This window comes from Protomyctophum bolini (assembly GCF_963924005.1).
Source record: "Protomyctophum bolini genome assembly, chromosome: 16".
NCBI classification, from domain to species: Eukaryota; Metazoa; Chordata; class Actinopteri; order Myctophiformes; family Myctophidae; genus Protomyctophum; species Protomyctophum bolini.
The window spans coordinates 16,173,088-16,199,717 of NC_137877.1; the positions used below are offsets into that span (position 1 = coordinate 16,173,088).

The 26,630-nt window shown below is 42.4% G+C and overlaps 1 protein-coding gene across 2 annotated transcripts in view; it reads right to left on the reverse strand.

The window, feature by feature from the left end:
* Window positions 1–5,866: 5,866 nt before the first annotated feature.
* slc4a3 (solute carrier family 4 member 3) overlaps window positions 5,867–26,630 on the reverse strand; it is a 51,075-nt gene continuing 30,311 nt past the window's right edge. For both annotated transcript variants that reach the window (XM_080785300.1, XM_080785301.1), the window contains 14 exons: window positions 23,222–23,411; window positions 21,370–21,475; window positions 20,450–20,634; window positions 19,442–19,664; window positions 18,606–18,821; window positions 17,992–18,140; window positions 17,615–17,809; window positions 16,854–17,063; window positions 14,788–14,877; window positions 14,432–14,598; window positions 12,794–13,047; window positions 11,564–11,733; window positions 9,185–9,358; window positions 5,867–8,486 (listed from right to left, as the gene is read on the reverse strand). In XM_080785300.1, the coding sequence (XP_080641426.1) occupies window positions 8,409–8,486; window positions 9,185–9,358; window positions 11,564–11,733; window positions 12,794–13,047; window positions 14,432–14,598; window positions 14,788–14,877; window positions 16,854–17,063; window positions 17,615–17,809; window positions 17,992–18,140; window positions 18,606–18,821; window positions 19,442–19,664; window positions 20,450–20,634; window positions 21,370–21,475; window positions 23,222–23,411 (2,407 nt within the window). In that variant the 3' untranslated portion in view covers window positions 5,867–8,408. The remainder of the gene's footprint in view (window positions 8,487–9,184; window positions 9,359–11,563; window positions 11,734–12,793; window positions 13,048–14,431; window positions 14,599–14,787; window positions 14,878–16,853; window positions 17,064–17,614; window positions 17,810–17,991; window positions 18,141–18,605; window positions 18,822–19,441; window positions 19,665–20,449; window positions 20,635–21,369; window positions 21,476–23,221; window positions 23,412–26,630) is intronic.

Below are 26,630 nucleotides of genomic sequence, written 5' to 3' on the forward strand. Positions count from 1 at the left end.
TTCAAAATCTGATGAAGTTCGGGGTTGTAGACTGCATGTGTATACACAGTAAAAAAATGAAATCCTCATTGTTAATTCAACTCTGAGTGTACAAATGGAACCAAATGAACCCGTATGGGTCCATTTGGTTCCATTTGTAATGAGGCCACTTTTCCACTGGTGTTGAACCAATGTTATTTTCCCCCCTGCCTAATATTGAACCAGTTCAGAGTGTTTCCACTGAAAATGAATCGGTTCAGAATCATAAAAGTTTGTTCGGAACTGGAACCAAAAAATGGCCGCCGTTTCCGTGAAAGCACCAAGGTTCCAAGAATCTAGAACGGAAACAGTTCTAGAACCGAAGTTCTTTTGTTGGAAAAGAGCCTCAGAGCGCCATAGCTAAGCGGAAACAATAGATAATCGCCCAGTTGACAGTTAGCCTGGTTAATAAGCCAGACTCAAATCACACTGTAATTTTTTTTGCCAACGGCTGATTCGGTCGGTCTGATTCGGTCCGGTCTTAGCCAGGCTAGTTGACAGTGGCAGTGGAGAGAAATGGTGTGGTTGTGATGACAAGCTGGATGTACAGACGGGTTCAGAACTCTGTTACCAACATTCCCCACAGGAGAGTGTTTCACTTAGCAGAAAACGGGACCTGCATGGTAAACCTGTGACAAAAGAGCGAAATAACTAAAGAAACCGACCCTCTCGCTATACCTAGTAAGGACTGGCATTCTTCCCGCAGTGTCCACAAACATATGGTCTGTCTATCAGTGCTATAGCAAACATCCTACGTACGCGAATAAATAAACCTAGCGTAGGCATAAATACGAGATCTAGTTGCATACATATCTGATTGTCTACCTATTTTTTTTTCCTACTTTCCATTCGTTTTAACATGGGGGGGGGGGGGCTCTACAATCAAACATAATTACACATATTTCGTGTCATTAATGCGTCCAAAAGATCCAAAAAGACGCCTCCACTCATACCAATAATGTTGAGGTAAGAGAGGTTGAAGAATAACAAAGAGCCAGGTCTCTAATATTTTGGGTGGGTGGTCTGACCTGCTAGCATGGTGGTATTAGGCGACGAAATGCCGTGAACCCCAGACCGCGCCAACCTGCCAGGACAATTCAAGGCTCTGACCAAAAAAAAGTATTTTTCTTTTCATCTTGCATATTTCCCACCGTCTAGCACCCCAGACAGGAGAAAGTGGGTGCACTATACCTTTTATTATCTTAAATAATAACCACACTCCTCACCCCCCACCCCACCTCCCCCACGCGCACATGCATGCGCGCGCAGACAGACACACACACACACACACACACACACACACACACACACACACACACACACACACACACACAGACACACCACCCTGTCCCAGGACCCTTTTAAATACTGACATGATTTTATTTTCTGAGTGCACGCCTCCTAGTTCTTGCTTGCCGGCGTGCCCTATGGTCTCCGCACGTAGACGCTACAATTCATATCAGGGACACGTGGGCAGTGGTGGAAGAGATACTCTGATTTATTTTCTTTTTTTTTACTCGAATCAAAGTAGAAATACGACTCTGTACTCTAGTACAAGTCCTGTATTCAAAATGCTACTTGAGTAAAAGTACAAAACGATTGACATCAAAATGTATTGTAAACTCGTAGATCGGCTATTTCCCAAATAGCCAAAGTGTTACATCAATAATCTTAATCTGATAAGTAACTAATGTTGACAAATAAATGTAAAGTCGAGTAAAAAGTACAATATTTGCTTCTATATCGTGTAGTGGAGTAGAAGTATAAAGTATCAAAAATGTAAATACTAAAATAAAGAAAAAGTACCTCAACATTGTACTTAAGTACAGTACTTGTGTAAGTTACTTTCCACCACTGCACGTGTCTGGCCTCCAGCGCACTTCTACGTTTGTATTCTAAGACAACAAAGACCTTTCGACCCTTTGTAATGTATTCCTCCCACCACAGTGGGTCAGCGCCGAGTGCCTGTCACCTCCTACTTCACACTTATGCAAACACATTTCCACCAGTCTGTGGCCAAACGGCAACCTGGCTCCGTGGGGACCAAGTTGTCATTTTAACGCCACGTTGTTGAACTTTGGTAGAACGCTGTGTTGTTTTAACTACCCGGTCCAAATACTGTCCATCATCTTTATCTGTTGCTTCTGTGCTCCGTGAGCGAGGAATCGGAACAGGCCCGAGGACAGATTGAGGGGGTTTTGAAGCCCCTCAGTGTTAGATCCAGGGACTCAGGGCAGACCCCTCCAATCCCACAAAAGCCCCTCAGTGTTGGATCCAGGGACTCAAGGAGACCCCTCCAATCCCACAAAAACCCCTGAATATATATATATTTTTTAATGTTTTTTTTGTGGCTTTCGCCTATTTTATGGAGGGACAGACAGTAGGCTGACAGGAAATGGGGAGAGAGATGAGGGGAAGACATGCAGTAAAGGCCGTCGGGATCAGGAGTCGAGCCCGCGGCACACTGCCAGACTGGATTACCAGCCAAGGTGCCTGGACCACTGAGCCATGGCCCAGGCCAAAAGCCCCTGAATATTTGGTGAAAATCTACAAGATCACGTTTTGTGAGCTCTTAGATCGGCGAAGATCTTTGGTGTAGGGGAAAAAAAGAAGGGACATAGTACAGACCACTGGTGGACCCCTGTCAACGTAGTATAGGGGTACACGTGTTAGGAAAGGTAGGAACATGTAAACCTATATAGTAGGTCATTTTGTCATTCCATGTTCTAAAGAACAGCTTTTCACTGCCAATCCAGAAATCCAACAAATATTTCTGAGAAATGTCTCAAACTATAACCAAACCTTCAGGGATTTCACTGTAGCTGCAGAGATTTTCACTCATAACACTGAAAATATTCTCCACTTTGGTAATTAAAACACTACTTTCAATAGTTGTGGGAATGGACTGGAGCCCACAACTGACATGACTTCAAAAGTTGTCTTTTAGCATGTTTGCCATACTGTCTGTATCTAAAACGTACCACAATAGTTATCCCAAAACTCTGTTGTGTGGTCAATCCTGGGCACTTGCGACGTCTCGCTCACAGAGAACAGAAGTCCAACATTGGACTCCGATCACAAGGGAGCTACACAGTATAAGGTTATCCAACCAATCACTTTTGGGCATCATTATTCAAAACGTTCATAAATATATATAGTACATTATATATTTAAATAAAAAATCACATTGTATCACAATGGATCGTGAGCTTGTAGATCTATTTTCACTATTTGTCGTACGCATAATTGGGCTAATAGTGGGAAAGAATGTGTCTGTTTTCATGCTTCCATCTCAGAGAACTGCATGCAGCCATGGAGAACCAGCTGTCCAAAGACAATATAACCGGCAAAATGACATCTCTGCCAACCGTACCGCTTGGTACATTCAATAACGTCACGCATGCAGTGGGGTCATGAAGGACGAGGCGAGAGTAGGATCTTATTCACAGATTCACGTTCTACAGCACAAGATGAAGTTACAGTTTCCAGTTAAGAAGTGACGTTTTGGAAACTGTAATACAGTACAAAAAAGCACATGTTTCACTATCATTTTAGCACAATACTTGAATACGCCTGGAAACAGTATATAAAAAATGGACACAGTTGTAGTTAAAAGCTTTCTTATACTTGTCACTGCATAGTGGCGTCGCAAGGATTTCCTTCAGGGAAACAAAAAAAAACCTTTATTTGCAAGGAAGCTAATTTTGTTATACTGTATCTCTTTTTTCTTATTTTTTTTACTTCCCAAGTGTTGTATTCCCATGACTGCATTATGTACACAAAAGGGACAACAAGCTAAAGGTTGGGCAGCAATATTTACAGATCAAAGGTCAATCTCCCCAGAGACAGAGCCCTGGCGTGTCTCACAATGAAGTACATCTGAAAACATATCCTGTGACTCTACTTCCTGGTCTACACCCCAACAATGGGTCGGGATCCAATTTTGGTTCACTAACCCTTCATTTTTCAGAAGAATGTCTCTTTATATACATTAAAACAACGTTTAAGAATAGTGACAATAGCGCATCACAGGGCGTTGTGAGCTAGATCGGCTATTTTCACTATTAATAAGGGCTTGGTTAATTCATAATTCAAAGTTTGGGTTGTTCTCGAACTGAAATGTTGGGTAAATACAGGTCTATATGGTACACAAAATAATGGTACAGGCCCACCCACACATAAATGAGAGTATGGAGTGTAAATGTAGATATATCATTGCGTTTATATCTAACAAAAAAATTAAAATATTTGGCAAATATCTTGTCTATCTATACAATGTGATGCGACACATTTTAAGCATTTTAAGCACATTTTTGGATTCTTTCAAAAATATTGAAAGTGTTGGAATTTATTTATTTGAAAGAAATAGGGCTTAAGTGGTTAAATGTGTTCTGTGGATTGTTTTCAATGTTTGGATGCTGCAGCAATAGAGTAATCTGGTGTATACAGTTCCAACAGAGGACTAATGATTTGTGACTGAATTTTATGTTGCACGCCCTCTTCTTGCCAAGTGCAATGGGTCTTCACGGTTTTCATAATCAGTTCCTTCACAATTTTAAAGCGTATCTGTTTATATATTGTATTACTGCAGTTATTTTGATTAAAATATGTTTCTTTTTTTGTAATAATTCTTTGTTATGTACTATCATTTGGTATCTATCCGTTTTTCTTTTCTTTTTTTGTAAGCAACCACTGAATCAAAATTGATTTACGTACATATCGTATCTGGCCAAATAAAAGTGATGCTGATGTTCTAGAGAACAGCTAATGCATTACATTAGGCACAGTGGTCTGGCACGGGAATGCTCTGTAATGAAACCCTATACTCAGCTCAGCTTTGTTAGTTCTATCAATGTGTTTTAGAGAAGAAAAACATGATTTCACGGGTCAATGTTACAGCATCAGGTAACATTTTGTTAGTTCTATCAATGTGTTTTAGAGAAGAAAAACATGATTTCACGGGTCAATGTTACAGCATCAGGTAACATTTTGTTGCAAATCGAAACTGTCGGGTGGAAACCTCATGATGTCCAATACTGGTACTTTTCAGGATTCAAATGTGTCACTTTGCGCCGCGTTTCGAGCTTGTGGATCTGCTAATTTTGTGTGATGCTGTATGATCAAGTATGGCACTAATTTACGAGAAAAATAACACCATAAGCTAAGAGGTCTCTGCCCCCGACAGCAACTCCTCGTGTCAGTCAAAATATGTTTTCAACCCTGAACATTACACAACTGTGCAGAATTTTCAGCTGAGTTTTTATTTATTTATTTTACTCACATGTTAGAGTCTAACAGTTAGACAGCCTACATACGGATCCGACGTGCACGCTTTGGAAGGTTATTATTCCCTGTTCTTACATTGCACGGACCAAAACAACTCTGCCGCGCCTCCTTCACTGCCTAGAGGGAAGACTGTGGGACGGGACGGGGGTGGGGGGGCTGCACTTCCTGATTGCCAAGGATCTCTTCTTCTACAGTGGGGTTTGGGCCCTTTGGGGCATTTGACTGTCACTGGCCTCACGATCCTGCCTAGTCTAACGGGGGGTATGTGTTAAGTAATAAATGTAGTCAGTTACTTTCCACCGCTGGAATGGTCTCCCGGAACTTCTCACACAAACCTGTGAAAAGTTCCATCACATCTTGGATCACATCCTAGCATCTGGGTCAAAAGGAGTTAAAGGACCTCCAGTTTGGTATGCATTAGAGATTAGACCATGCCCATTTTGTTCCTAACTATCACTAATTTAGCTGGGGACCCCCTGAAGCCTCTTAGAGACCCCACTTTGAGAACCACTGGTATAAGATACCAATATTCATGTAATACAAACCGAGCACCATACACCCGACCAACGAAGATCTTTTAATTTTATCGCAGTTAGGTTAGGGGGGAAAAAAGAAATGTATCTGTGTCACAACAGCGGTTCCAACGGCTACATTAATTCAGCATTTTGGATGCGAGGACATAAAACACTCCATATCTCAAAGCCACTGTAAATACAGATGGAACGTTAAAATTCCGAGCTCACAAACTTACTGTACAATGAATCATTCATAAATCTCGCCAACACTCAACCTTTCCCCATGCTTCTATGGGAATGCTTTCACTAGCTTATGTGGTTGCTTTAGTTGCTATGTTTTTCCCAGTGAAGCGCGTCACAAATATAATTCGTGACCTTTCGCGAAAATAATTATATAAAAAAAAAAGCACAACACCGGGGAACTCCCGCAGCGCAAATTAAAGAACGTATGAAAAGTGACGGACTTCCAGTTTAGCCTGTGCTTTGACATTCTTCTCTTTAAAATATCAACATCATAGAGGTTTCTTCCACATTATGCTCGTTCGGTAGCAGAATATGACTTTGCATCAAAACATTACCACTCGAGGTTCCCAAAAATAAATACATAACTTACACGAAACAAAGTAGAAAAATAAGCAAGAGAACGTTTCAGCTAGTTTACTTGTGCACCCACTAGTCACAACAACACATAAAAACCTCAGTGTTCATTTATCTATTTGCAACTCACAGAGTATACAAATGTAATCACATGGATGCGCAAGGGCCCATTTGTATACTCTCTGAATTAAAGGTGCTGTAAGCTACAGTATATAGATTTAGTTTAAAAACATTTTTCTAAAGGGTAAAGCTCCATACTTCAATAACAATGATTGCTATGGATGGTTTGTTCAGTAACACAGGTCACCCTGTCTCTCCAGCTCTTTAGTATAAACAGAAAATACATGTTTATGTGGGACAGATCAGAAAGAGATAATTTAGCTTAAAATGTATAATATTCCAGTTCCAATTGTGCTTGCTCATTTATACATTTCATCACTTCCAATTGCACTTGTTGACCTTGCATGAATCCTCTCCTTCTGATTGGATGAAATAGTTATCCCGACCTGGAAATGTACTTTCTGTTAACTAAACCTCTGGAGAGATGGGCAGGTGCAGCAGATGGACCTGTTATTGAAGGTTTCTTCAATAACAGGTCCATCTGCGGCACCTGCCCACTCGCTCAACTATTTATATGGGTAGCTGTGCATGTTATGTTAGGCACCTGTAAATGAACTTTTCAGTGTAGGGGTCAGTGGTCTAGCATGTTGGGCAGGAAACGTGACATAAAGTACAGTAGCACCCTCGAAGAATACTGTACCTTACAGTCTCGGTTTAATTTTTGGCTGCAGAGGGAGACTACATTTAGAGTGGAGGCTCTCGGCCAGGGAGCTCGTTTGGCAGCAGCCATTGTGAACTTTTGCCCAGTCAAAGTGCTCATTACTAAAGGAGTCCATACAGAAGGGAAAGAGGACTACATTTTTAACTCCTCGCTTGCACACCATTGAGACATTATAGGCAATGGCAGTAGTAAAAACGAGAACAAGGCAGCTTAATTACACAGGCAGTGGGGTTCATTTGGGTTGGCTTACCCGGGCAACAAGTGTTCTTACTGTAACAGGGCTACGCGTCGATACACTTACAAATCCCCCGCCGCAAGTTCGGGCCGTGTACTCAAAAGTGCAGTTGACAAAATAAGAGAACCTTCATCGTGCTCTATAGGTTTGCATAACCGTGTGAGAGCCTGTTCACATTATAGTACTACTACTGACGCCAACATCCCCCCCATCCCCACTGACGTGAACCCCAAAGCATCTCACACATTAACGCCGGGCCCACTGTGGTAATGAGTTATACTGGACATCAACAGAACAGACGTGATTGCACACAAGCCCAGAACCTGTAGCAGGTTTAAAGGGAAAGAGGACTAAAGTGGTGGATACAGTGTAACGAAATTCACACGCACGCACATGCATGCACACATGCGCACACGCACACGCACACACACACACACACACACACACACACACACACACACACACACACACACACACACACACACACACACACACACACACACACACACACACACACACACACACACACACACACACACACACTGAAAGTGGAGCAATTCACTGGCCTGTAAAGGAATCAGATTTTCAGAGAGGTTAACACAATGATGCCATCACAAAGGTCATCAACAGATTTGCTCCTGTAACAATTTGAGGGAACATTTACGATAAGATCTTATCATCCAGCTATAGTTTTTTTTTTTTTTTTGGGGGGGACGGGGGGACGGACATAAAATAAGATCAGATCTTATCATCTAGCTATAGGTTTTTGGGTGGACATATGATAAGGTAAGATCGTACCATCCGGTTATAGGTTTTGACAAAGAGCAATCCGTGTGTTTCCTCACCGTCACTACCCACTAACACACAGGGCTCTGCATGAATCCTCTCCTTCTGATTGGATGAAATCCAACCAGAGGTTTGCCGTGGTTGGCCAGCGTCGCAGGACGGAAGGAGGAAAAGTCTTATTGTCCGACATCTAGACGAGCATGTGGATCTCGTTGTACTCGTCACGACCATCTTCGTCGAAGTTGGGAGAGTCCTCGTCGCAATCCAACTGTGAACACAGACTTCACCATGATTATCATCTTCAGTAAAAGTATCAATACTGCAATGTAGAAGTGCTAGTTCAGGATTCAAAAATCGTTTATCGTTTAAAAATAGTTGTACTTAAAGTACCAAAAGTAAAATGACTCCTTATGCAGAATGTCCCAATTCAAGTTTTCAAATGTATAAAAAAATCTTTGCAAATAGCAGATCTACAAGCTCACAAACAAAAACGTAAAAATAGGTCAAAACACAGCTCATCTCAGCTCAGCAGTAGATTGGACATTTTTTGTAAAAAGATAAATAGAATAAGCTTCAAATTGGTTTTAACCGATTCCATATCGTTACCATAGGTGGGATTAGTGAGGAGTGAAATGCGCAATATTACCAAAGAAGAAGCACTCACTTTAGGCTGTGTACTAACTCGCGGTGGATTAATTTTCTCAGTGCGAGCACGGATTAATGTTTTATAAGGTCCCAAACATGGTACTTTGTCCCATTTTGAGCAGAAAAGACACTAATAACCCTGTGCACGTGTACCGCGGATTATCATGTAGGCTGTCGTGGATGGCTTGGATTGGGTTAAAAAAAAAAAAGTATCCCGCGGCTGTTTGCTGTATTAGAGGATTGTGGGCAACGTTCCCAAGAACGTGTGGCGTGCCTGGAATGCTGGCATTGTGAGCCAACCCCGACCAAACCAAACCTTACCGCCTGCAGCTCGCGTTCCTCGAAGATCCTGGAGAGGACGAGGCGGCGGAGCGGTACGGTCATGATGAGGATGAAGGGGAAGGCCAGCGACACCATGGTGGACTTCACCACCCACAGCGCCACGATGCAGAGCAGCTGGATGATGGTGAACATGTTCATACGCCATGTCTTCACCTGCACAGGGGGCCGAGAGAGAGAGACAGAGGGGGTGAGAGAGAGAGAGACATGCCACAATCCTGGATTACAGTGCTTCTCGCTCTGGGGGCCAAATGGTGGGCTGTGAGGATATGGCAAGTGAGCCTACAAATAATTGACAAAACTAGACTAGTGTATAAAACATTGTATAAAAAAGCATTTAAAAGGTTGACAAAGATGTTTTCATTGTGATACAGATAAATCGATTGATTGATTGATTGATTGATTGATTGATTGACCGATCATCCTACTATAAATGCGCCACGTCTCTGCGTGCGTACGTGTGTGTACGGTTGTAATGCACGTAACTCACGAACCGTTTGACCCACGCTTCTCCAGAACCACCACAAAAGGCTCTGCTCAGGCTCTGCCAGTGGGCCTAATCAGGTCAACTCCTGTCAGCTGTGCTATTTCCAGCCTCTGCCTCAGCTAATTGAGGCTCAACCAATCAGGCTCTGCCAGTGGGCCGAATTGATTGCCAAATACACTTTTCAGTTTGTTGTCTTCACACACACACACACACACACACACACACACACACACACACACACACACACACACACACACAGGCACACACAGGCACGTACACAGATCTCCATGTGGGACACCGGCTGACGGGTGCTATGACAACGTATGTATATCATTAGGTTCCCAAGTTGCATCGTTCCCAAGTAGGCCGGTGGCCGACTGTGACGGGCACGTACAGGTCTAGTTGAAATAAGCATCCTCTGAATATGCACATCCAGGCCCACCCATCTGTCTTCTTAAATGGTCAGATGGGTGGGCCCTGAACACATTTAGGACGCACAAACGCATCACACATGTAAAACATATTAGACACTAGAGTGCAGAGTTCTTCCCCTGTACAAACTTTTGCATGTTTGAAGCTCCATCTAGTGGAGGAAGTGTGTATTAAAACACTTAATTATGAAGACCATGAGAAGAACATACCTGATCATGTATTTACAGTTTCATTATAACGGTCAATAAACTCTCTCTAATTCATGTTTTGTAAAGAAATGAACATCACCAAATTGCCAGTGTATAATCCATGTGTAACTCCAAGAGTGTACAGTTTCAGAGTTAACGATGCAAGCCTAAACTTCTTTATAATTTCATGCTGCAAGCTCCAGGCCGTACTACTTTTTCCATTCATCAAAAAAGGATTAGATAGAATAATCACTAAGAAAACAATTAATGGTTGCAGTCAGTGGTGCTTTGGTCGCTACACAGGGCGTTCCCACAGTACTCTTTCACGTACACGCACGCACAGGCATGGTAATCTAGAGCGCATGTCCCCCTCCAATCATGAGGCAAGCAAATGGGAACCGCAAATGGCTTCTTTAAATAACAGCTTTACGAGTGAGTCTCCAAATGCATTCTCACACCTTGCATACACGGTATGCGAGCATTTTTGGCTTCAGTAGCGCTGCTGCCAGTATCCTATCTGCATGCAACAGTGCTTCAACCATCATCCAAGCAGCAGAGGGAAATACTCGTTCAAAGCAACGAGTTTCAGCTCCTATAGTTCAAGGGGGCGACAGAGTGGCATTCCGACACACCGCCATTCCAACTACGTGGTTTCCCGCGTGCGGTATAGGGTTAGGGACATGGTTACTAGTAATCCGGGCTTTGGCCTGCCGGTGTATAACAAATTCAAGGCATTCCTTGAGAAGATTTACTAAGCAAAAAACTAGTCATTTCCTATGCAAACATGAATCCCACCTTAGTTACCTTGGTGACATAGATGTGGTCTGGGTGGTGCTTGGTTTTAGTTACCTTGGTGACGTAGATGTGGTCTGGGTGGTGCTTGGTTTTAGTTACCTTGGTGACGTAGATGTGGTCTGGGTGGTGCTTGGTTTTAGTTACCTTGGTGACGTAGATGTGGTCTGGGTGGGGCTTGCTTTTAGTTACCTTGGTGACGTAGATGTGGTCTGGGTGGGGCTTGGTTTTAGTTACCTTGGTGACGTAGATGTGGTCTGGGTGGTGCTTGGTTTTAGTTACCTTGGTAACGTAGATGTGGTCTGGGTGGTGCTTGGTTTTAGTTACCTTGGTGACGTAGATGTGGTCTGGGTGGTGCTTGGTTTTAGTTACCTTGGTGACGTAGATGTGGTCTGGGTGGTGCTTGGTTTTAGTTACCTTGGTGACGTAGATGTGGTCTGGGTGGTGCTTGGTTTTAGTTACCTTGGTGACGTAGATGTGGTCTGGGTGGTGCTTGGCGGGCGTGACCATGAGCGTGATGCGCTCGTACAGCTGGATGCCGGTCAGCGACGTCACGCCCATGTAGAGGAAGATGCCGAAGAGCACGGCCAGCGGGATGAGACGCAGCATGTCCGTCATCACTATGGACATGCCTGGTGTCGTTGTGGGGGGAAGAGGAGGAGTCAGTCATACGCTTTCATTTCAGTGTACTCTCAACATTTCATACTTAACCCATTTACAGTAGACCTGAGAACGATTCTAAAAAAAAAAGACTTCTAAATCTTAAAAGTTTTGTCAGTGGTGCTCAACCTTTTTCATGTCAAGGAAATTGTCAGAATTATCTGTATTTGGCCGCAGACCCCCATCTGGAAATATGTTGTTCCAGGGACCCCCCAGAAGCAAAGGTTTGAGTTAAAAGCGTTCACTGTGACAGAATATATATTTTTAAGATTTGCGCCACATTTACGAGATTTTTCAAAAATAGCAGATGTACAAGCCCATAGCGCGGCACAACAGTAAAAGTACAAAAGTATTGGCATCAGAATGTACTTAATGAACCAAAAGTAGAGAGTACTCATTATGCAGAATGTCCAATTGTTGTCAAATGTATAAAATATTTTGAAAATAGCAGATCTACAAGCATGTAGATCGGCTATTTTCAAGTGGCCGAAATGTATATATAGGGCTGAAGTTAACGCATGTTTTTTAATATAATAATAATCTGTATCTAACAAATAAACTAGGAACTAATGCCACTCATTTTCAACATTATACCATCTAATGTCATTAATATACCCGTCTAGAATGGGGATTTTATGTCCGTCCGTCCCCTGTCCCCAACATATTCATATTTGAACCGGAGACACACCCTGATAAGCACTTGGGAATTGTAGTAGTTGAGGAATTCAATTTAGTTTGACTCGGTTCCACATTGTGGAAATAGCAGATCAAGCTCTCTACAAGCTTGTAGTACAATTTTCCCCTCTTTCTTATATCAATTGACAATTGGCCAATGTTTTGACCAGTTTTTATAGTATAGTTTGTTGATTACTTTTGATGCAGTAATGTTCGTTTTTATTTTTTATTAAGCAGCTCTTAGAAGCCCTTAAATTGTCACTTTTACTGCCCCCTGGGGGTCCCGACGCACAGGTTGAGAACCGCTGATCTACAAGCATCCCCTCCTTCCTTCTCTATTGCTCCTCCGACTCTTACCCACGAGCACGGCGACCATCAGGCCGGTCACCCGCTGCTCCTTCACCTCCTGGATCATGGGCTTCTCGCCGGGCGCCGTGGCCTTGCTCATGACAGTGAGGGCGTTGACATGCGTGACGGAGCGCACCGTGGCGGCCGTGAGCCACGGCAGGCCCAGCAGCGGGCAGATGGCGCCCAGCGTGACGATCAACAGCAGGTCCAGGTGGAAGCCCGAGCCTTTGACCAGACGCCGCTCCTTCTTGCTGACGATCAGCCTGTGGGCCGGGAAGGGGTCGACATGAATGGCTATTCTATTAATCTAGAATTAATACTCTTATATTTACCGTATTTTGTCTTGAATAAATCCAAACTACACAAAGACCACAATTTGACATTATTTTAATTTCTTTAATTTAATTAAAAAGAAATGTTGTCAAACAGAACTTTTAATCAAATCTATGTTTATCTACGTTTCAAACCTGGCCGGGCTCTTATCTAAATCTAAATAATATGTGGAAGTAGGATGTTTTCACAGGTGAAAAAAGTACTTAAGAGATTCAAATAGCAATCATAACATCCATTATGACTATGATGACAGATAAATTACGATACAATATATATATTTCCGTCACAAACAACCAAACCGATGTGGGTAACTCCAGTGTTGAACGTTAAACCCATCCACTGTGCCAGAGGTGGAAAAAGTACTCGCATGTTTTCCTTAAGTAAAAGTATCAATACTGCAATGTAGACATACTCAGTTACAAGTAAAAGTCCGGAATTCAAAATGTACTTGAGTAAAAGTACAAAAGTATTGATATCAAAATATACTATACAAAAATAGAGTACTCACTTGTGAGCTTATAGATTGGCTATTTTCATATAGTCAAAATGTATATTGGGCTGAAGTTACTGTATGTTCTGTAATAATAATCTAAATCTACACTTAATGGAAAAGTTTTCCAAAAAATGTAGTGTACATTCTGTACAACATTTGCCTCTGAGATGTAGTGGAGTAGAAGTAAAAGTACTGGAAATTGGAAATATTCAAGTAAAGTACAAAAACCTCAAAATGGTACTTGTCACTTTTCCACCACTGCACCATGTGCACAGTTCTGGAATGGCCATTTCAACACAGATCAATGCTGTTTGTTTACATCAACCTCCGATGTGCTTTGATATACTGAAACTTGCCTTGGGGATTTCGCCATTTCTGATGACAGACAGAGTTGACACCATGTGTGCTATCTCTTTCTCCAGGAATGTATTGCCATCTGTTTGGGGTTGTAGTCCCTCAGAGAGCGATAACAGACGTTTGTAACTCCTAACCTCCTCAGATTTCATCAAAACTGTCCATGGTACGTTGCCGGCAGATATGGGGCAACGTACCGAAAGTCAAAAGTCAAATAATTTGCCGATGTATTGGCCACAACGAAATATCGTCTCGCATGTCAATTAGATTTATTCAAGCCACAGGACGGGTGTATACTTTTTTTTTTTTAAAGAAAAAAAAGCCTTATAAATCCTGACCTAAAGTTTTATATAATATTTATTCAAAAATTACAAAAATCTTATGCTGCTATCAAGAACCCTAAAAGGGGTTCCCGTCCTGAGAGGCAAAGAAAACAACATCAACAACATCCAAAAGATGGTACGTACGAGGTGATCTGGGTTTCCATGAAGATGAGGATGAAGACGAGGATGGCGGGCACGACGGACGCCCCCATCATCCAGGCGGGAAAAGGCTGCTTGTCACCAAACGGACTGATAAACCAGCCTCTCTTGTCAGGAGACGTGACAGAAAAACCCGATGGCACATTGAGTTTCTGAAAAAAATTATAATATTAATAATAACATTAAGACAACACAAAGAGTGTCTGCTAATAAATACATGCAGAAAAGTCTGTTTTAATGCAATGTCAATTTTAGATTGATGTGTATGTGTTTTATAAACATGCATTAACATAACTTAGTTATTGTATTCAAAGGACCAAGTATTTTAGTAGTTATAGTACCTGTGTGTAGGTCTCTGGAATGGACCAGTCCACCAGTACTGAGAATAATATTGAGATGGGTATGCCAAAATCACCAATGATTCGCCTGGCCTGTAGGGAGGAGAGCAACAAAACACTCGTTAAAATTAACTCAAGTCCCATCCGATTTTCATACTGATACGGCGGGAATTGGTTTATATGAGCCAATGTCGCCAACATGGTACAGTACATGCAAGAGCGTCCTTGGTATCAGCATCGCACATACAATTCACAATAGCAGATTATCTTAATCCAGAGCGATTTACAGTAAACACATGGTAATACATCAAATACATAGAAATAGTCATCAAGGAACATAAGCAAGCTAAGAACCTAACATCCATCTAACAGTAGAATATCTGTACAATGAGTGTGACATACAGTATGTTCAGCCTTTGCATATGCCTGTAAAGTCGTCGAGCATCGAAATATGACGTGTTGAGAGTGAAAATGTGTTGGAATCAGCGGTGAGAAATAACCTTCTCAATCAAAAACGGATGGTCACGTGGCAGACAACCAATCACGCGTTTAAACAAAGGCGGCTTTGTTTTTTGTCTGGGGAGCCTCAGATCTTCCCATGAACACAAAGACCAGGATTTTTAATTCCATGGTGAAGCCGGTCCTGCTGTACGGAGCAGAAACCTGGAGAACAACTTCAAACACCATGACAAGAATCCAGACGTTCATAAACACCTGCCTCAGAAGAATCCTCAATACGCTGGCCAAATAAAATCAGTAAGCGGGAACTATGGCAGCGAACAAATCAACACCCGATGGAGGAAGAACTCATCCAAAGGCGCTGGCGGTGGATCGGCCACACTCTTCGAAAGCCTGCATCATAGCATCACAAGATACGCCCTGTTCTGGAACCCACAAGGGAAAAGGAAGAGAAGCAGACCATGGCGCCGTGACCTGGATGCAGATGTGAAGAGATCTGGCCACACATGGGGACAGCTGGAGAAGATGGCCCAGGACCGTGATGTCTGGAGAGCTCTGGTTCGTGGCCTATGCCCAAAGTTGGGATATAGGCGTAAGTAAGTAAGGGTTTGTTTTGCTGCTTCAAAAGCAACGCGACCTCTCAACACACTTCGCCGTTGCCATTCCCCACTTGTCACATGGCCTTAAACGTACTGTACGCACCAAATGGGCATGGGAAACTGTGGGGGCGACTTCACCTTTAAACTAAAAACAGGGCGTTTACTTCCTCTTCAAAGACAAAAGCACAACGTTTTATTGACAGTTGGATGGAGAGCCACAGACTTCATCCAATAATATAATAATGCTCTTCTTCCAAAGAAAGAAAATCAGTTATTTCTCTGCTGGAATAAATGGCCAGAATTTGGCGCTCTCGCACCATTTTGTCTGGGTTTGATTCCCACTATAGGAAAGTCAAAGAACTGGACAATTTTAATGACAATGAGTCATTACTTTCAACATAGTCTTATAAAAGAAAATAATAATGAAAACAAATAAAAGCATAAAATGGATCGCAGAGTTCATGTTGCCAGCCTGTCTATGACATGTATACTCTATGACTGAATTTGGGCAACGTTTCATATCCGAGACCCTTCAAGTTCCATTATCAAATTAAAGTCAATCAATCAATATTTAAAAAAAAAGAATATATAAAACATGGGAAAAACATTGTACTAAGTCTGTCTTCTGTTTGTTCTACTTCTCTTCCGCTCTCTCTCATTCTAGGGAAAATATTTCAAACTTTTTGAAAAAACGTTATCAACAAATCACAAAAGGAGTAGATCTACAAGTACAACCTCACATTCACTACGTTGTGACCAAGTAGATCTGCAAATTTTGAGAAAGGTTGAATAGGGCTTATGTGGTTAATAGCTTTGAGGAGCCGCTTCATCCTTTTTGTATTCAATATGGGACACAAACGACATACACAGTCAGACATGGAGAGATTCAGTGAATTAATATAACATTATATAATCTACATCATTTCACCTTAATTATTCCCATGGGTGTGGCGGACATCCATCGTGAAATAAAGTTTAGTTTAGTTGGGAGACGCACTATAGCAAAATTACCTTTCCACCCAGGAATGGACTGTTTCTGAACTTTCGGAGGAAGAAGGCTACAAAGAAAGTTCCCAGCATGAGCACCAGAGATAGTAGAGCAGTGTTGGGCTGGTTGAGCACTTCGGTGGGTCGTCCCCCTCCAGGCGTGGCTGTGTTTGGGCCAAATGGAGAAGATGTGGTGGTAGGGTAGGTTGCCATTAACGGATGCTCCTGAAAGACCTGGGAAACAAATACAATATTGCTGATTAACTGCTTCAGCCCATTTTTACTGTAAAGTCATTTTAAGACAATAAAGTCTTTCTGATTCTGAAAAGTGCTAACAAGAGCTTGCGACAATAACAGTGTTGATTTAGTTGACTAAAACTAAAACTATGATGAAATATGTTTGTCAACTACCTGTTTTCAATGACGAAAACTAAATGAAAACTAAATGAAAACTAAGCTATGATGACTGAAACTAAGACTAAAGATATTGACAATTTTGTCAACAAATACAAACTAGACTAAAACTAGACTACCGGTATATACATTTCAACTAAAATCTTATGATATATAGTCGACTAAAACTAGACTAGCACTAAAACATTTCAGATGACTAAAAACTAAATGACATTTTAGTCAAAAGACTATGACCAAAACTAAATCAACACTGGTGACAAATAACTAGAATGAATCCATGATTTCTTCCCCCTATTTCCTGAAAGGTAATCTTTTTTGGACATACACATTTTCCACCACCTGACCGCAACGACATGCTGCCGCTCGGCTACCTTGCTGAGTTTGGAGAACGTCTCATAGATGAAGATGAGGGAGATGAGGAAGGCGAAGATCTCCTGCGTGAACGGCGAGATGTAGCGGACCAGGAAGCTGCCCTCCGCCGCCACAATCACCAGGACAATGAAGATGAGCCAGAAACCAATCCACACCCGCCCGGTGAGGTACTCGAAACCCTGCGCTTGGCAAAACTGAAGGGAGCAAAAGGGGGGAGGGGTTGTTCAATGAAAACAATGCCAAAACAATGTACTGTACACCTTCCAAGGCAGATCAGGTCACCTTCAAGTCATTCAAAATGCAGTTACCAATGTTTCAATAATGTGACAGAATCAGGTGGTATACATTATAATTTGCCTGTATTCTGTTCGGGCACCTTGTAAAACGCCTCTTCAAACACCAACAGCGGTCCCGAGAAGCCGATAATGAGGAGGGGCTGTCCGGCTAGCAGCGAGAATATAACGCCCAGAGTTGCCGTGGAAATGATCAGCTCAGATACTCCCATCATGCCTTCTGTTTTCTCCCCTGTATAGATTAGAAAGGACTGATACTGTAGCATGATTTTGGAATACTTTTAAACCATTTTATATACATTTTATACAGTGGTGGAAAGGGTTGGGCTGTACTTGAGCAAAATTGCACTTTTGTACACATTTGTACTTTTACTTTTACTCCACTACATCTCAGAGGCAAATACTTTTTACTCATTTGAGAACTTTACTTTACTTTGTAGATTTTGATTATATTATTACAAAACTTCCATTATTTTTTCCACCACTGCCTATTCCACTGCTGACAAAAAAAATACTGTACTCGTGCTGTACATACTGTACTGTACAAGCTCTCCTCCCTGGCCTCTGTGCGTGCGTGGGTGCGTCAACAAACGCTATTTCTGTACTCAGACATACAGAAGGTATTCGGACGGACACAGACACACATTGCTGTCTATAGGAGTGGCTAGCACCACAAAAAAGAAAAAACAAAACATACCCAGCAGCCCTCCGAACGTAATGGTGGGCGATAGCGCGGCGAAATAGATGAAGATGATGGCAGCGATGCACTGCATGTCCATGGCGTCCTTGAGGTCACTGACGTAGCGCGGGTACCGCCGGCGGATGTCGTGGATCAGGCCTCCGAACGGGATGCCGGAGCGCTTCAATGGGTCCACTTCCTGGTCCGCCTCTTCTTGGTCCTCGAGTGTCATCTCTGCCGATTGGTTGTAGAGTGCTTTAGATTAAGGCTGAAACTATCTATTATTTAATTTATTTTTGAATACCAACAAATCGATAAAATACTTAAAGGGGAATACCACTAATTTTCAACATTTTCCTATTTCATTAATATAGAGTTGAATAACAGTAACATTGTAACATTATGAAGTACATCTTTATAACATCATCAAGATGTACTTCATAATGTTACTTATTCTTTTCAGACCTCCAGTTCCAGGCAACACAGAATGGGGGGACTTATTTTTATTATTTCCACACAACAACTATAAGGTATATTTATGAGTAAAATGTTGAAAATGAGTAGTATTCCCCTTTAAGACCTATTTTATACTTTGTCGCAGAGCGGTGTATTCTCAATATTGTTGTATTGTACACAGAGATTAATCAGACAAATTGATTGAATGATTAGAATGTTTACGTGTTGATTTATTTATCGATAAGAAATTGAAAACAATAATAGTAATTAACATCTTCTCGATTATTTGATTAACCTACATGAACAAGATTAAGATAAAGCATGTTGGTTCCAAATATTCATTTCAATATGATTTTGGTTAATTCCCCAGCACTACAGCAAAGTAGTAAGTACTGTACCTTTGCTCTCCAGATCTACTCCAGGTAGGATGGACTGTTGTCTCTTGAGTTCCTTATCCTTCCTCTTAGTCATCATCTCCTTCTGGAAGTCGACCACGGTTTTCAGAAGGTCTTTACCCTCGATGTCAGAGGGAGGGATGACAATGCTGAAGTCCAGGAACTCGTTGATGCCATTCAGGAGGTCCTGTCTGTCGTCAGCAAAGTAGGCCACTTCATGGAAGTTCTGGAGGAGAGAGTATAGGTGGGAGGTGAGCACTAATCCAGTCATAGAGATCCAATGGATGGTCACGCAAGGATATTTCTCCAAAACAGTGGATTAACAGTAAATAACATGGGTAAAACATTCATTGTGTAGCATGCTTTCGCTACACGCACGCAACCCTTCCAATCTGAAGGATGGCGTGAGGGTAGAGCTTTTTTGATTGTTGCCCAGACCTAAAACCCGCCCTGCCCCCCACCCAAGTGCATTCCGAATTTCCGAGCCTGGGCGATACAAGGACACTTGTAATTGTGATGTGATGTATGCCCCCCCCCCCACCCTCTCTGTCCATTACCCCCACCCCCCACCTGCATATCCCCCCCCCCCCCATTTTTTTCTTCTGGAGATGCAAGTAGTCCGGGCACAGCTCACGCTTGTGACCAGCACCAATAAGTTTGGTTTGATTGATGCATGTCATTATGTGTTTCAAGCCTTATATCTGCTGTAAAACCATTTGCCCTTCGGGGACACTAATAAAAGTGACCTTGAACCTTGACGCATTCTGAGCCAGTATAGTAAGAATAAATTATTGACTTTCTTTTAAGATAAAATGTCTTCTAGCAAATGCAATACGCTATCTAACTGTAATACATTTTAAATAGGGATGTCCCCAAACACTTTTGACACGGATTTATGGTTATGCTTTTCTTTAAAAATAAAACCAGAGAGATATTACATTTTGGAAATCCAAATCTCCAAACAATCAAAGAATGCTGCCTCCGAGCCGGAGGAGGGATGTACGTATATACCTTGTCTGACATGAGTGTGGAGAATGAGCGTCCGATCTCATGGTAGTCCACGTTGGCCTGGCTCGGTCCCAGCAGGACGAAGATGAAGCGGACCGGCACGGGAACCTCCAGCACCGACTCCAGAAGCACCGCCTCGTTCAACCGCACGAAGGCCATGGCCGGCTGCTCCAGGAACTCCACGCAGCCTAGTGACATTTACAATTACACATACTGTACTATACTGTAGGAAAAGTATCAATACTGCAATATAGAAATACTTTGTATTTAGTATGTATTTAGGAAAAGTCTGGAATTTGAAATTAACTTGAGTAAAAGTGCAAAAGTATTTTTTGGCATCAAAATGTACTTAAAGTATCAAAAGCAAAAGTACTCATTATGCAGAATGTCCCATTTAAAAAATTCAAATGTTTAACAATCATTTGGAAATAGCAGATCTGTATGCTCACAATGTGTCGCTTCGCGATGCATTGTGAGCTTGTAGATCGGCTATTTTGAAATGGGCAAAATGTATATAGGTCTGAAGTAGTTAAATGCATGTTTTGTAATAATCTACAAAGTAACGTTTTCAAATAATTGTAGTGGAGTAAAAGTATAATATTTGCCTCTGAGATAGAGTAGAAGAAGCTTGGAAATACCCCAGTAAAGTAAAAATGCCTCAAACTTGTAATTAAGTACAGTACTTGAGTAAATGGACTTTGTTACTTTACAACACTGCAATTACATGACATCAAACATTGACGCAAAGTTTATTTGATCCCATAAGAGATAGATGTAAGTAGCATACAAACGCATACTGTATGTAAAGTCAAGACTGACAAAGATAATACAAAACTGCGTCTTTTGATATGAATCTTGGATATAGCAATGAATACACCTTCCATGTATGGATGAAACTTGACTCCAACAGCATCAGATCTTACCGACTAAAACGACAGCGGCTTCAGCATCTTTTGGAATTTTGGCTAGCAGTTTCAGGGATCGGACTGCAGCTGGGTGGCTGTGAGTGGGCAGGGGGTGGAGAGATGTCTAAGAGGAGACAGAGCACACAGAGCTAGAATTGAACAGAGAATTTTGTTTCCATGGGATGTTTTTAATTTGCCAACATCTCAAGCCATGGAGAACATTAACCATTCACAGTTAATGCATCAAGAAGTTTTAACTAGGAGCACCTGTAGGCTGATTGGAACATAATCCAGTGCATGTGGGTAGAACGAGACGCTGCTTTTTTTCTGAATTCAAGCGCTACCTATGCCATGCTGTGACCTCACAGAGGAGTGATTCAAAGTACAGTGTCAGCGCCACAGGCCCCAAATCAGGCGTTTACTCTAAATCTGGCTCAAATCGATCCTCGCTGGTGATTATCGTGAGTATAAAGCAAACCACAAACTGGTAAGAGGCAGCTCAGATATATTGCTTTTATCCAAGTCCATTGAGCGAGATGGGTGCAATTATCCAAATGGCCTCTTGTCAAAAGTATTTATGTCATTTACATTTTTGCACGAGGAGGAACCCCTCAAAAAGGAGTTGCCACTTAAAATAAATGTATTAAAATGGGGGTCCTTGAAATGAAAAAGGTTTGTGGTGTAGACATCCACTGAGCCACATGTGACACGCCCCCTCTAACACACGTTGAGTGACCAGCCACTTTCTTTTCACCTGACAGTGAGGTGTTTCACCAGGTGAGCGTACTGCTTGGAGGTTCACAATAGCCCACCCAGTTATGCAATACATTTTTGGCATAGTGTTAGGTATGGTCATAAGGTTTTCCAAAAACATCGCAAATGAGTTGGGCTCGCCCCCTAGTGGTCTGTTTGCAAAGGTTCCAATATTAGATACAGTAGGTCAGTATATGGTTTCAAGATGGCTCCAGCTTATAGGCATTTTAATTAACCACGGACTCCATCTTGAAAATAACGTCTTTCAAGAACTTAGATTTTCCCTACATTTTGAGTGGTGCAACCATAGGATGCAGCCACTCCAATGCCAGCTTTGTCCGTCCGTCCCTCTGTCTGTCTGTCTGTCTGTCTGTCTGTCTATGTACATGTTTAGGGTACCAACAGGGGGCACTGTTGCACCACTCACTTCAGACAGGTCTGATTTTAGTATATTATTTAGCATACCCACTAGTTACAAAATCCATTGAAAATGTATTATTTGGGGTTTCAACTGACCTATATAATATTGCAGGCTGTCTCTCATTAACCCATATGTGCACTGGCACTTCACACTGCTGTTTATTTCCAGTGTGCGGTGTGCTGTGCGTGCATGGACATGATAGGCAGCGAGGGGGAAACTCTTTTATTGTTGGATTTCCACACGTTCGTTTGGTTCCAGTTGTTTATGTCGTAAAATCGGGAGTTCTCATTCCCGAGAATATTTAAGGGCGTATTATTTAAATGACGGTCGGACGCTCCAACCAGAAAAATACGCTGGGATCAGCTGTCTAGGATCACTTGAGAAATGTGACATTGACGTGGGCATACACCAAAACCCACACTCGAGTTTAAGGCAGAATATAGTCCATTGATAACTGAGGGACTTGCGGTTTACGTCCTAAATGCTCATATCTCATATCCTCAGACTTGGCTGGTAAACGATTCACCTCATGAAGTCATAAGTGCTCTAAACATTAAACTTCACACCTGTGTGAAGTGAGGGGCCCTCTTATCATCACACATCATCATATATCAATTTTCCTAAATTGTCCGTCCTCACTTTTAAGACGTAATCTTCAAAAGCCAATAAAGACAAAAAACTAAAGTGTGAACTCACAAACAAGCTGGTAAACACGTCCTGCTTGGGGTCGTACATTGGCGGGCCCTTGTCATGGTGCTCGTCCTGGTCCTCGGCCACCACGGGCAGCACGGTGTCCTGGACGTGGTTGTGCTGGTGGTTGGAGCTTCCTTGGAGACTGCTGGACGAGTGGTGGCGGTGGAAGTGGTGTTTCTGGTCGCTCAGGTGGCTGAGAGAAAGGGTTATACCAGGGTGAAAAGGGGAATTTGACTTTTGTTTTCACGTTGCTTGATTGAATATTATGAATTTGATCAGACACACACCCACCCCCCATATACCGGTTATCTCATTCAACGTCAAACTCCATGTTTAATGACTCTGAAAACACCCGTACCAGCATTTGGCAATTGATATTGTCCTTCTAACGAATGGGGAGACGTCTATTTTCCGATTCGTTATTATATTGTATTATGTTAATATTTTCTGTAATGTGGTGTTGCATCCCTATCTATGCATGAAATCCATGAAGTCCATGCATGAAATCCTTCCTGAGTCTGAAATAAAGATGGAATTGAATAACTAAAAGAAGGTCTCCACATTCATTAGGACAATATCAGCTGACAGGATGGTTTAGAATATGAAAAAAGCTGTTGCAATCTTCATTTGAGTGCATCTGAGATCAAAGCAAAAACAAGACGTTTGTTAATCCACTTCTTGCCACTTGGCTAGACGGCTTCAGGCGATTGGGAGCTAATTGCTGTCTCCCACTGTGGAAAGTCTTCTTACATCCAATGGTAAGAAAACCCAAATCAGCCTTAATGGAGCACAACCAAAACCTGCACAGTACCGCTCCAGGTTAAAAACATCACAGAAATAACTCGCTGGCCTTTACTGTGCAGTTTTCAAGCTCACAACACTTTGTGATGCAATACGTCAAGCTCGTGGGATCGGCTATCTTACACCGGCACAAAACAAAGTATAAGCTAGATAAAGTGCCCCTCGGGGCACAGGTCAGGTTGTGGCCTCCTGGTGGCGCTATAATAGGCCAATGTGAAAAGGGTGGCATTTCTTCTTAAGCCTTGGATGGCAATTGGATGATTTGAGGCATTTTGTTCCAAAAATGTGTTTTGCAAAAATCCACCTGTTGGTGGCGCTATAACAAGCCAATGTGAAAAGGGTGGGATATATTCCTCAGCCTAGTAGGAAAGTCTGTGAAAGATTTCATGTAAATTGCACGCTGCGTTCATGATTTGAGGCTTTTTGTTCAAAACGGGCCAATCCTGCAAACTTTTAAAGCCAATGTTAGCCAATTAGGATGGAATATGAAATATCGGACAGATCCGTCTTGAACACATGACTATATAGTATATACAGTAGTGTGTAACGATTCGAATTGCAGGATTTTTGAGTAATATAAAAATACACACACACACACACACACACACACACACACACACAGAGTGCAAAACATACTCTCTCTCCCCGTGCCTTCAGCCTGGTGGAGACCATAAGATGCATTGTGCGCATTTAACGATTTTAGTTGTTGTCCCCCTTCCCCTTAAAGGGAAACAGAGATACGCTAGTGCGTCATCAGCCAAGCCCATATATACGGCTTCATCGCGGCAGCCTGCGCTCCAACAGTGACATCATCGCCGTGCTCATTAGGCCCACGCGGTCCAATAACGCTCTGTCCGAGTAGGACACGACTGCGCCCTCGAAAACAAAGGAACGAGGTGTGACACTGGAGTGAATTGTGCTCCAGGACTCGAGTATCCAGAGGATCTTTAAAGAGCCCCGAGTAACCGATGAGCTAAATTCTAACAGCGCCTCAATGTATTTCTTTCCACATCATAAATTTCACATCTTGGAGAGGCCCAGGCTAATTAGGGGGAGTGTTTTTTTTGTTTTTTTCCCCCCATGGAACCAGCTGGTGACACGGCATGATGAGAAGCGGAAAGGCTGCTGAGGACGGGATGTGCACTGCACTGCGCACAGCGGCTCAGTGCTGTCTCGTTGTCTGTGTGTGCGCGTGTGTGAGATCATCAAACCTGATTTGTTGGGGCATGCCGGTATCGCGCACCAAAAATAGCAGATCTACAATCGCGACACACTATTATGAACTTGTTGATCGGCTATGTTCGGTGTATGACGCCAGATAGAGAGAGAGGGAGAGAGATATGACAGACACCAAAGAAAATCCAGCCAGATGCCAGTCAGTCTCAGTCAGTCAGTCAGACAGACTGGTGTGAATTCGCACCTGGCACAACTTCACACTTGGCAACCCCCCCCCTTCCTTTGTCAATGACAATGCTTGGGCAATCCACTGCAGTGCCAATGGCAGGTTCTTTGACCGTTTGAAATTGTGTCACATCTGTATTGTGTATGTATGTTTGCAAGTAGCAGGGACAGAGATGCAGAATGTTGGGATTTTTATACTCATATTTACACTCAGGACTTTGCAGTGTGCCAGTGTTGACACATAATGACAAGGCCCGGTACATTTCAAAGGTGTCATTAGAGCACATTATGGGGACATCCGAAAGGGCAAATATCACGCAACGAAAAACGTATAAACACACCACGACGTTAGTCATGTGCTATTAAGTGGCATTATAACCTATCGATTCAATGCAATTCATTGAAGTGCTGCCAAGCAGCAGCAGTTTCCATGCACTAACGCTGTTTAGCAGTTAAAACCTGATGGTATCATTCTGTTTTTACTAAGCAACAGCCAGAGAGAGAGAGAGAGAGAGAGAGAGAGAGGGAGAGAGGGGGCTGGTGGTTTAGCAGTGCTGCCATGTGAAAGGGTTTGAGAACAAGTGAGATTTGTGCAGCGATCAAAAAAACTGGTTGCACATTATTGCTGTGAGGCAGAAACCTTGTATATCCATGTTTCAACTTTTCTTTTAACAAATGAATGCTCTACATCATCGTACAAGCATGTTGTATACGATATACAGTACAATAATGTACAACCTCACAACATGCCGCATGTCTTGGCTTGTAGATCATCTTTGGGAGTGAAGGTGGTTAGTTATGCCTGTGGCTTTCATAAACAATCGGGTTTGTAATAATAATAATGCATTTTATTTGTATTGCATTTTTCATTCACAGGGAATCCCAGAGTGCTACATTTGTGACAAAAATAGTAACTACATTGGATCCATCGGAACACAGCTTCTTAATTTTCCAGAAGAGTAATGGTATTGACATTGTGTGTGTGTGTGTGTGTGTGTGTGTGTGTGTGTGTGTGTGTGTGTGTGTGTGTGTGTGTGTGTGTGTGTGTGTGTGCGTGTGTGTGCGTGCGCGCGTGCATGCGTGCGTACGTGCATCCATGGCATGCGTGCATGTGTAGCACACATACACCAATTTGAGTACACGTGACACCAACAGAAAATCATAACCAGTCATAATCCTGCTAAACCCTGATAATGATTTTGGCCAGGGC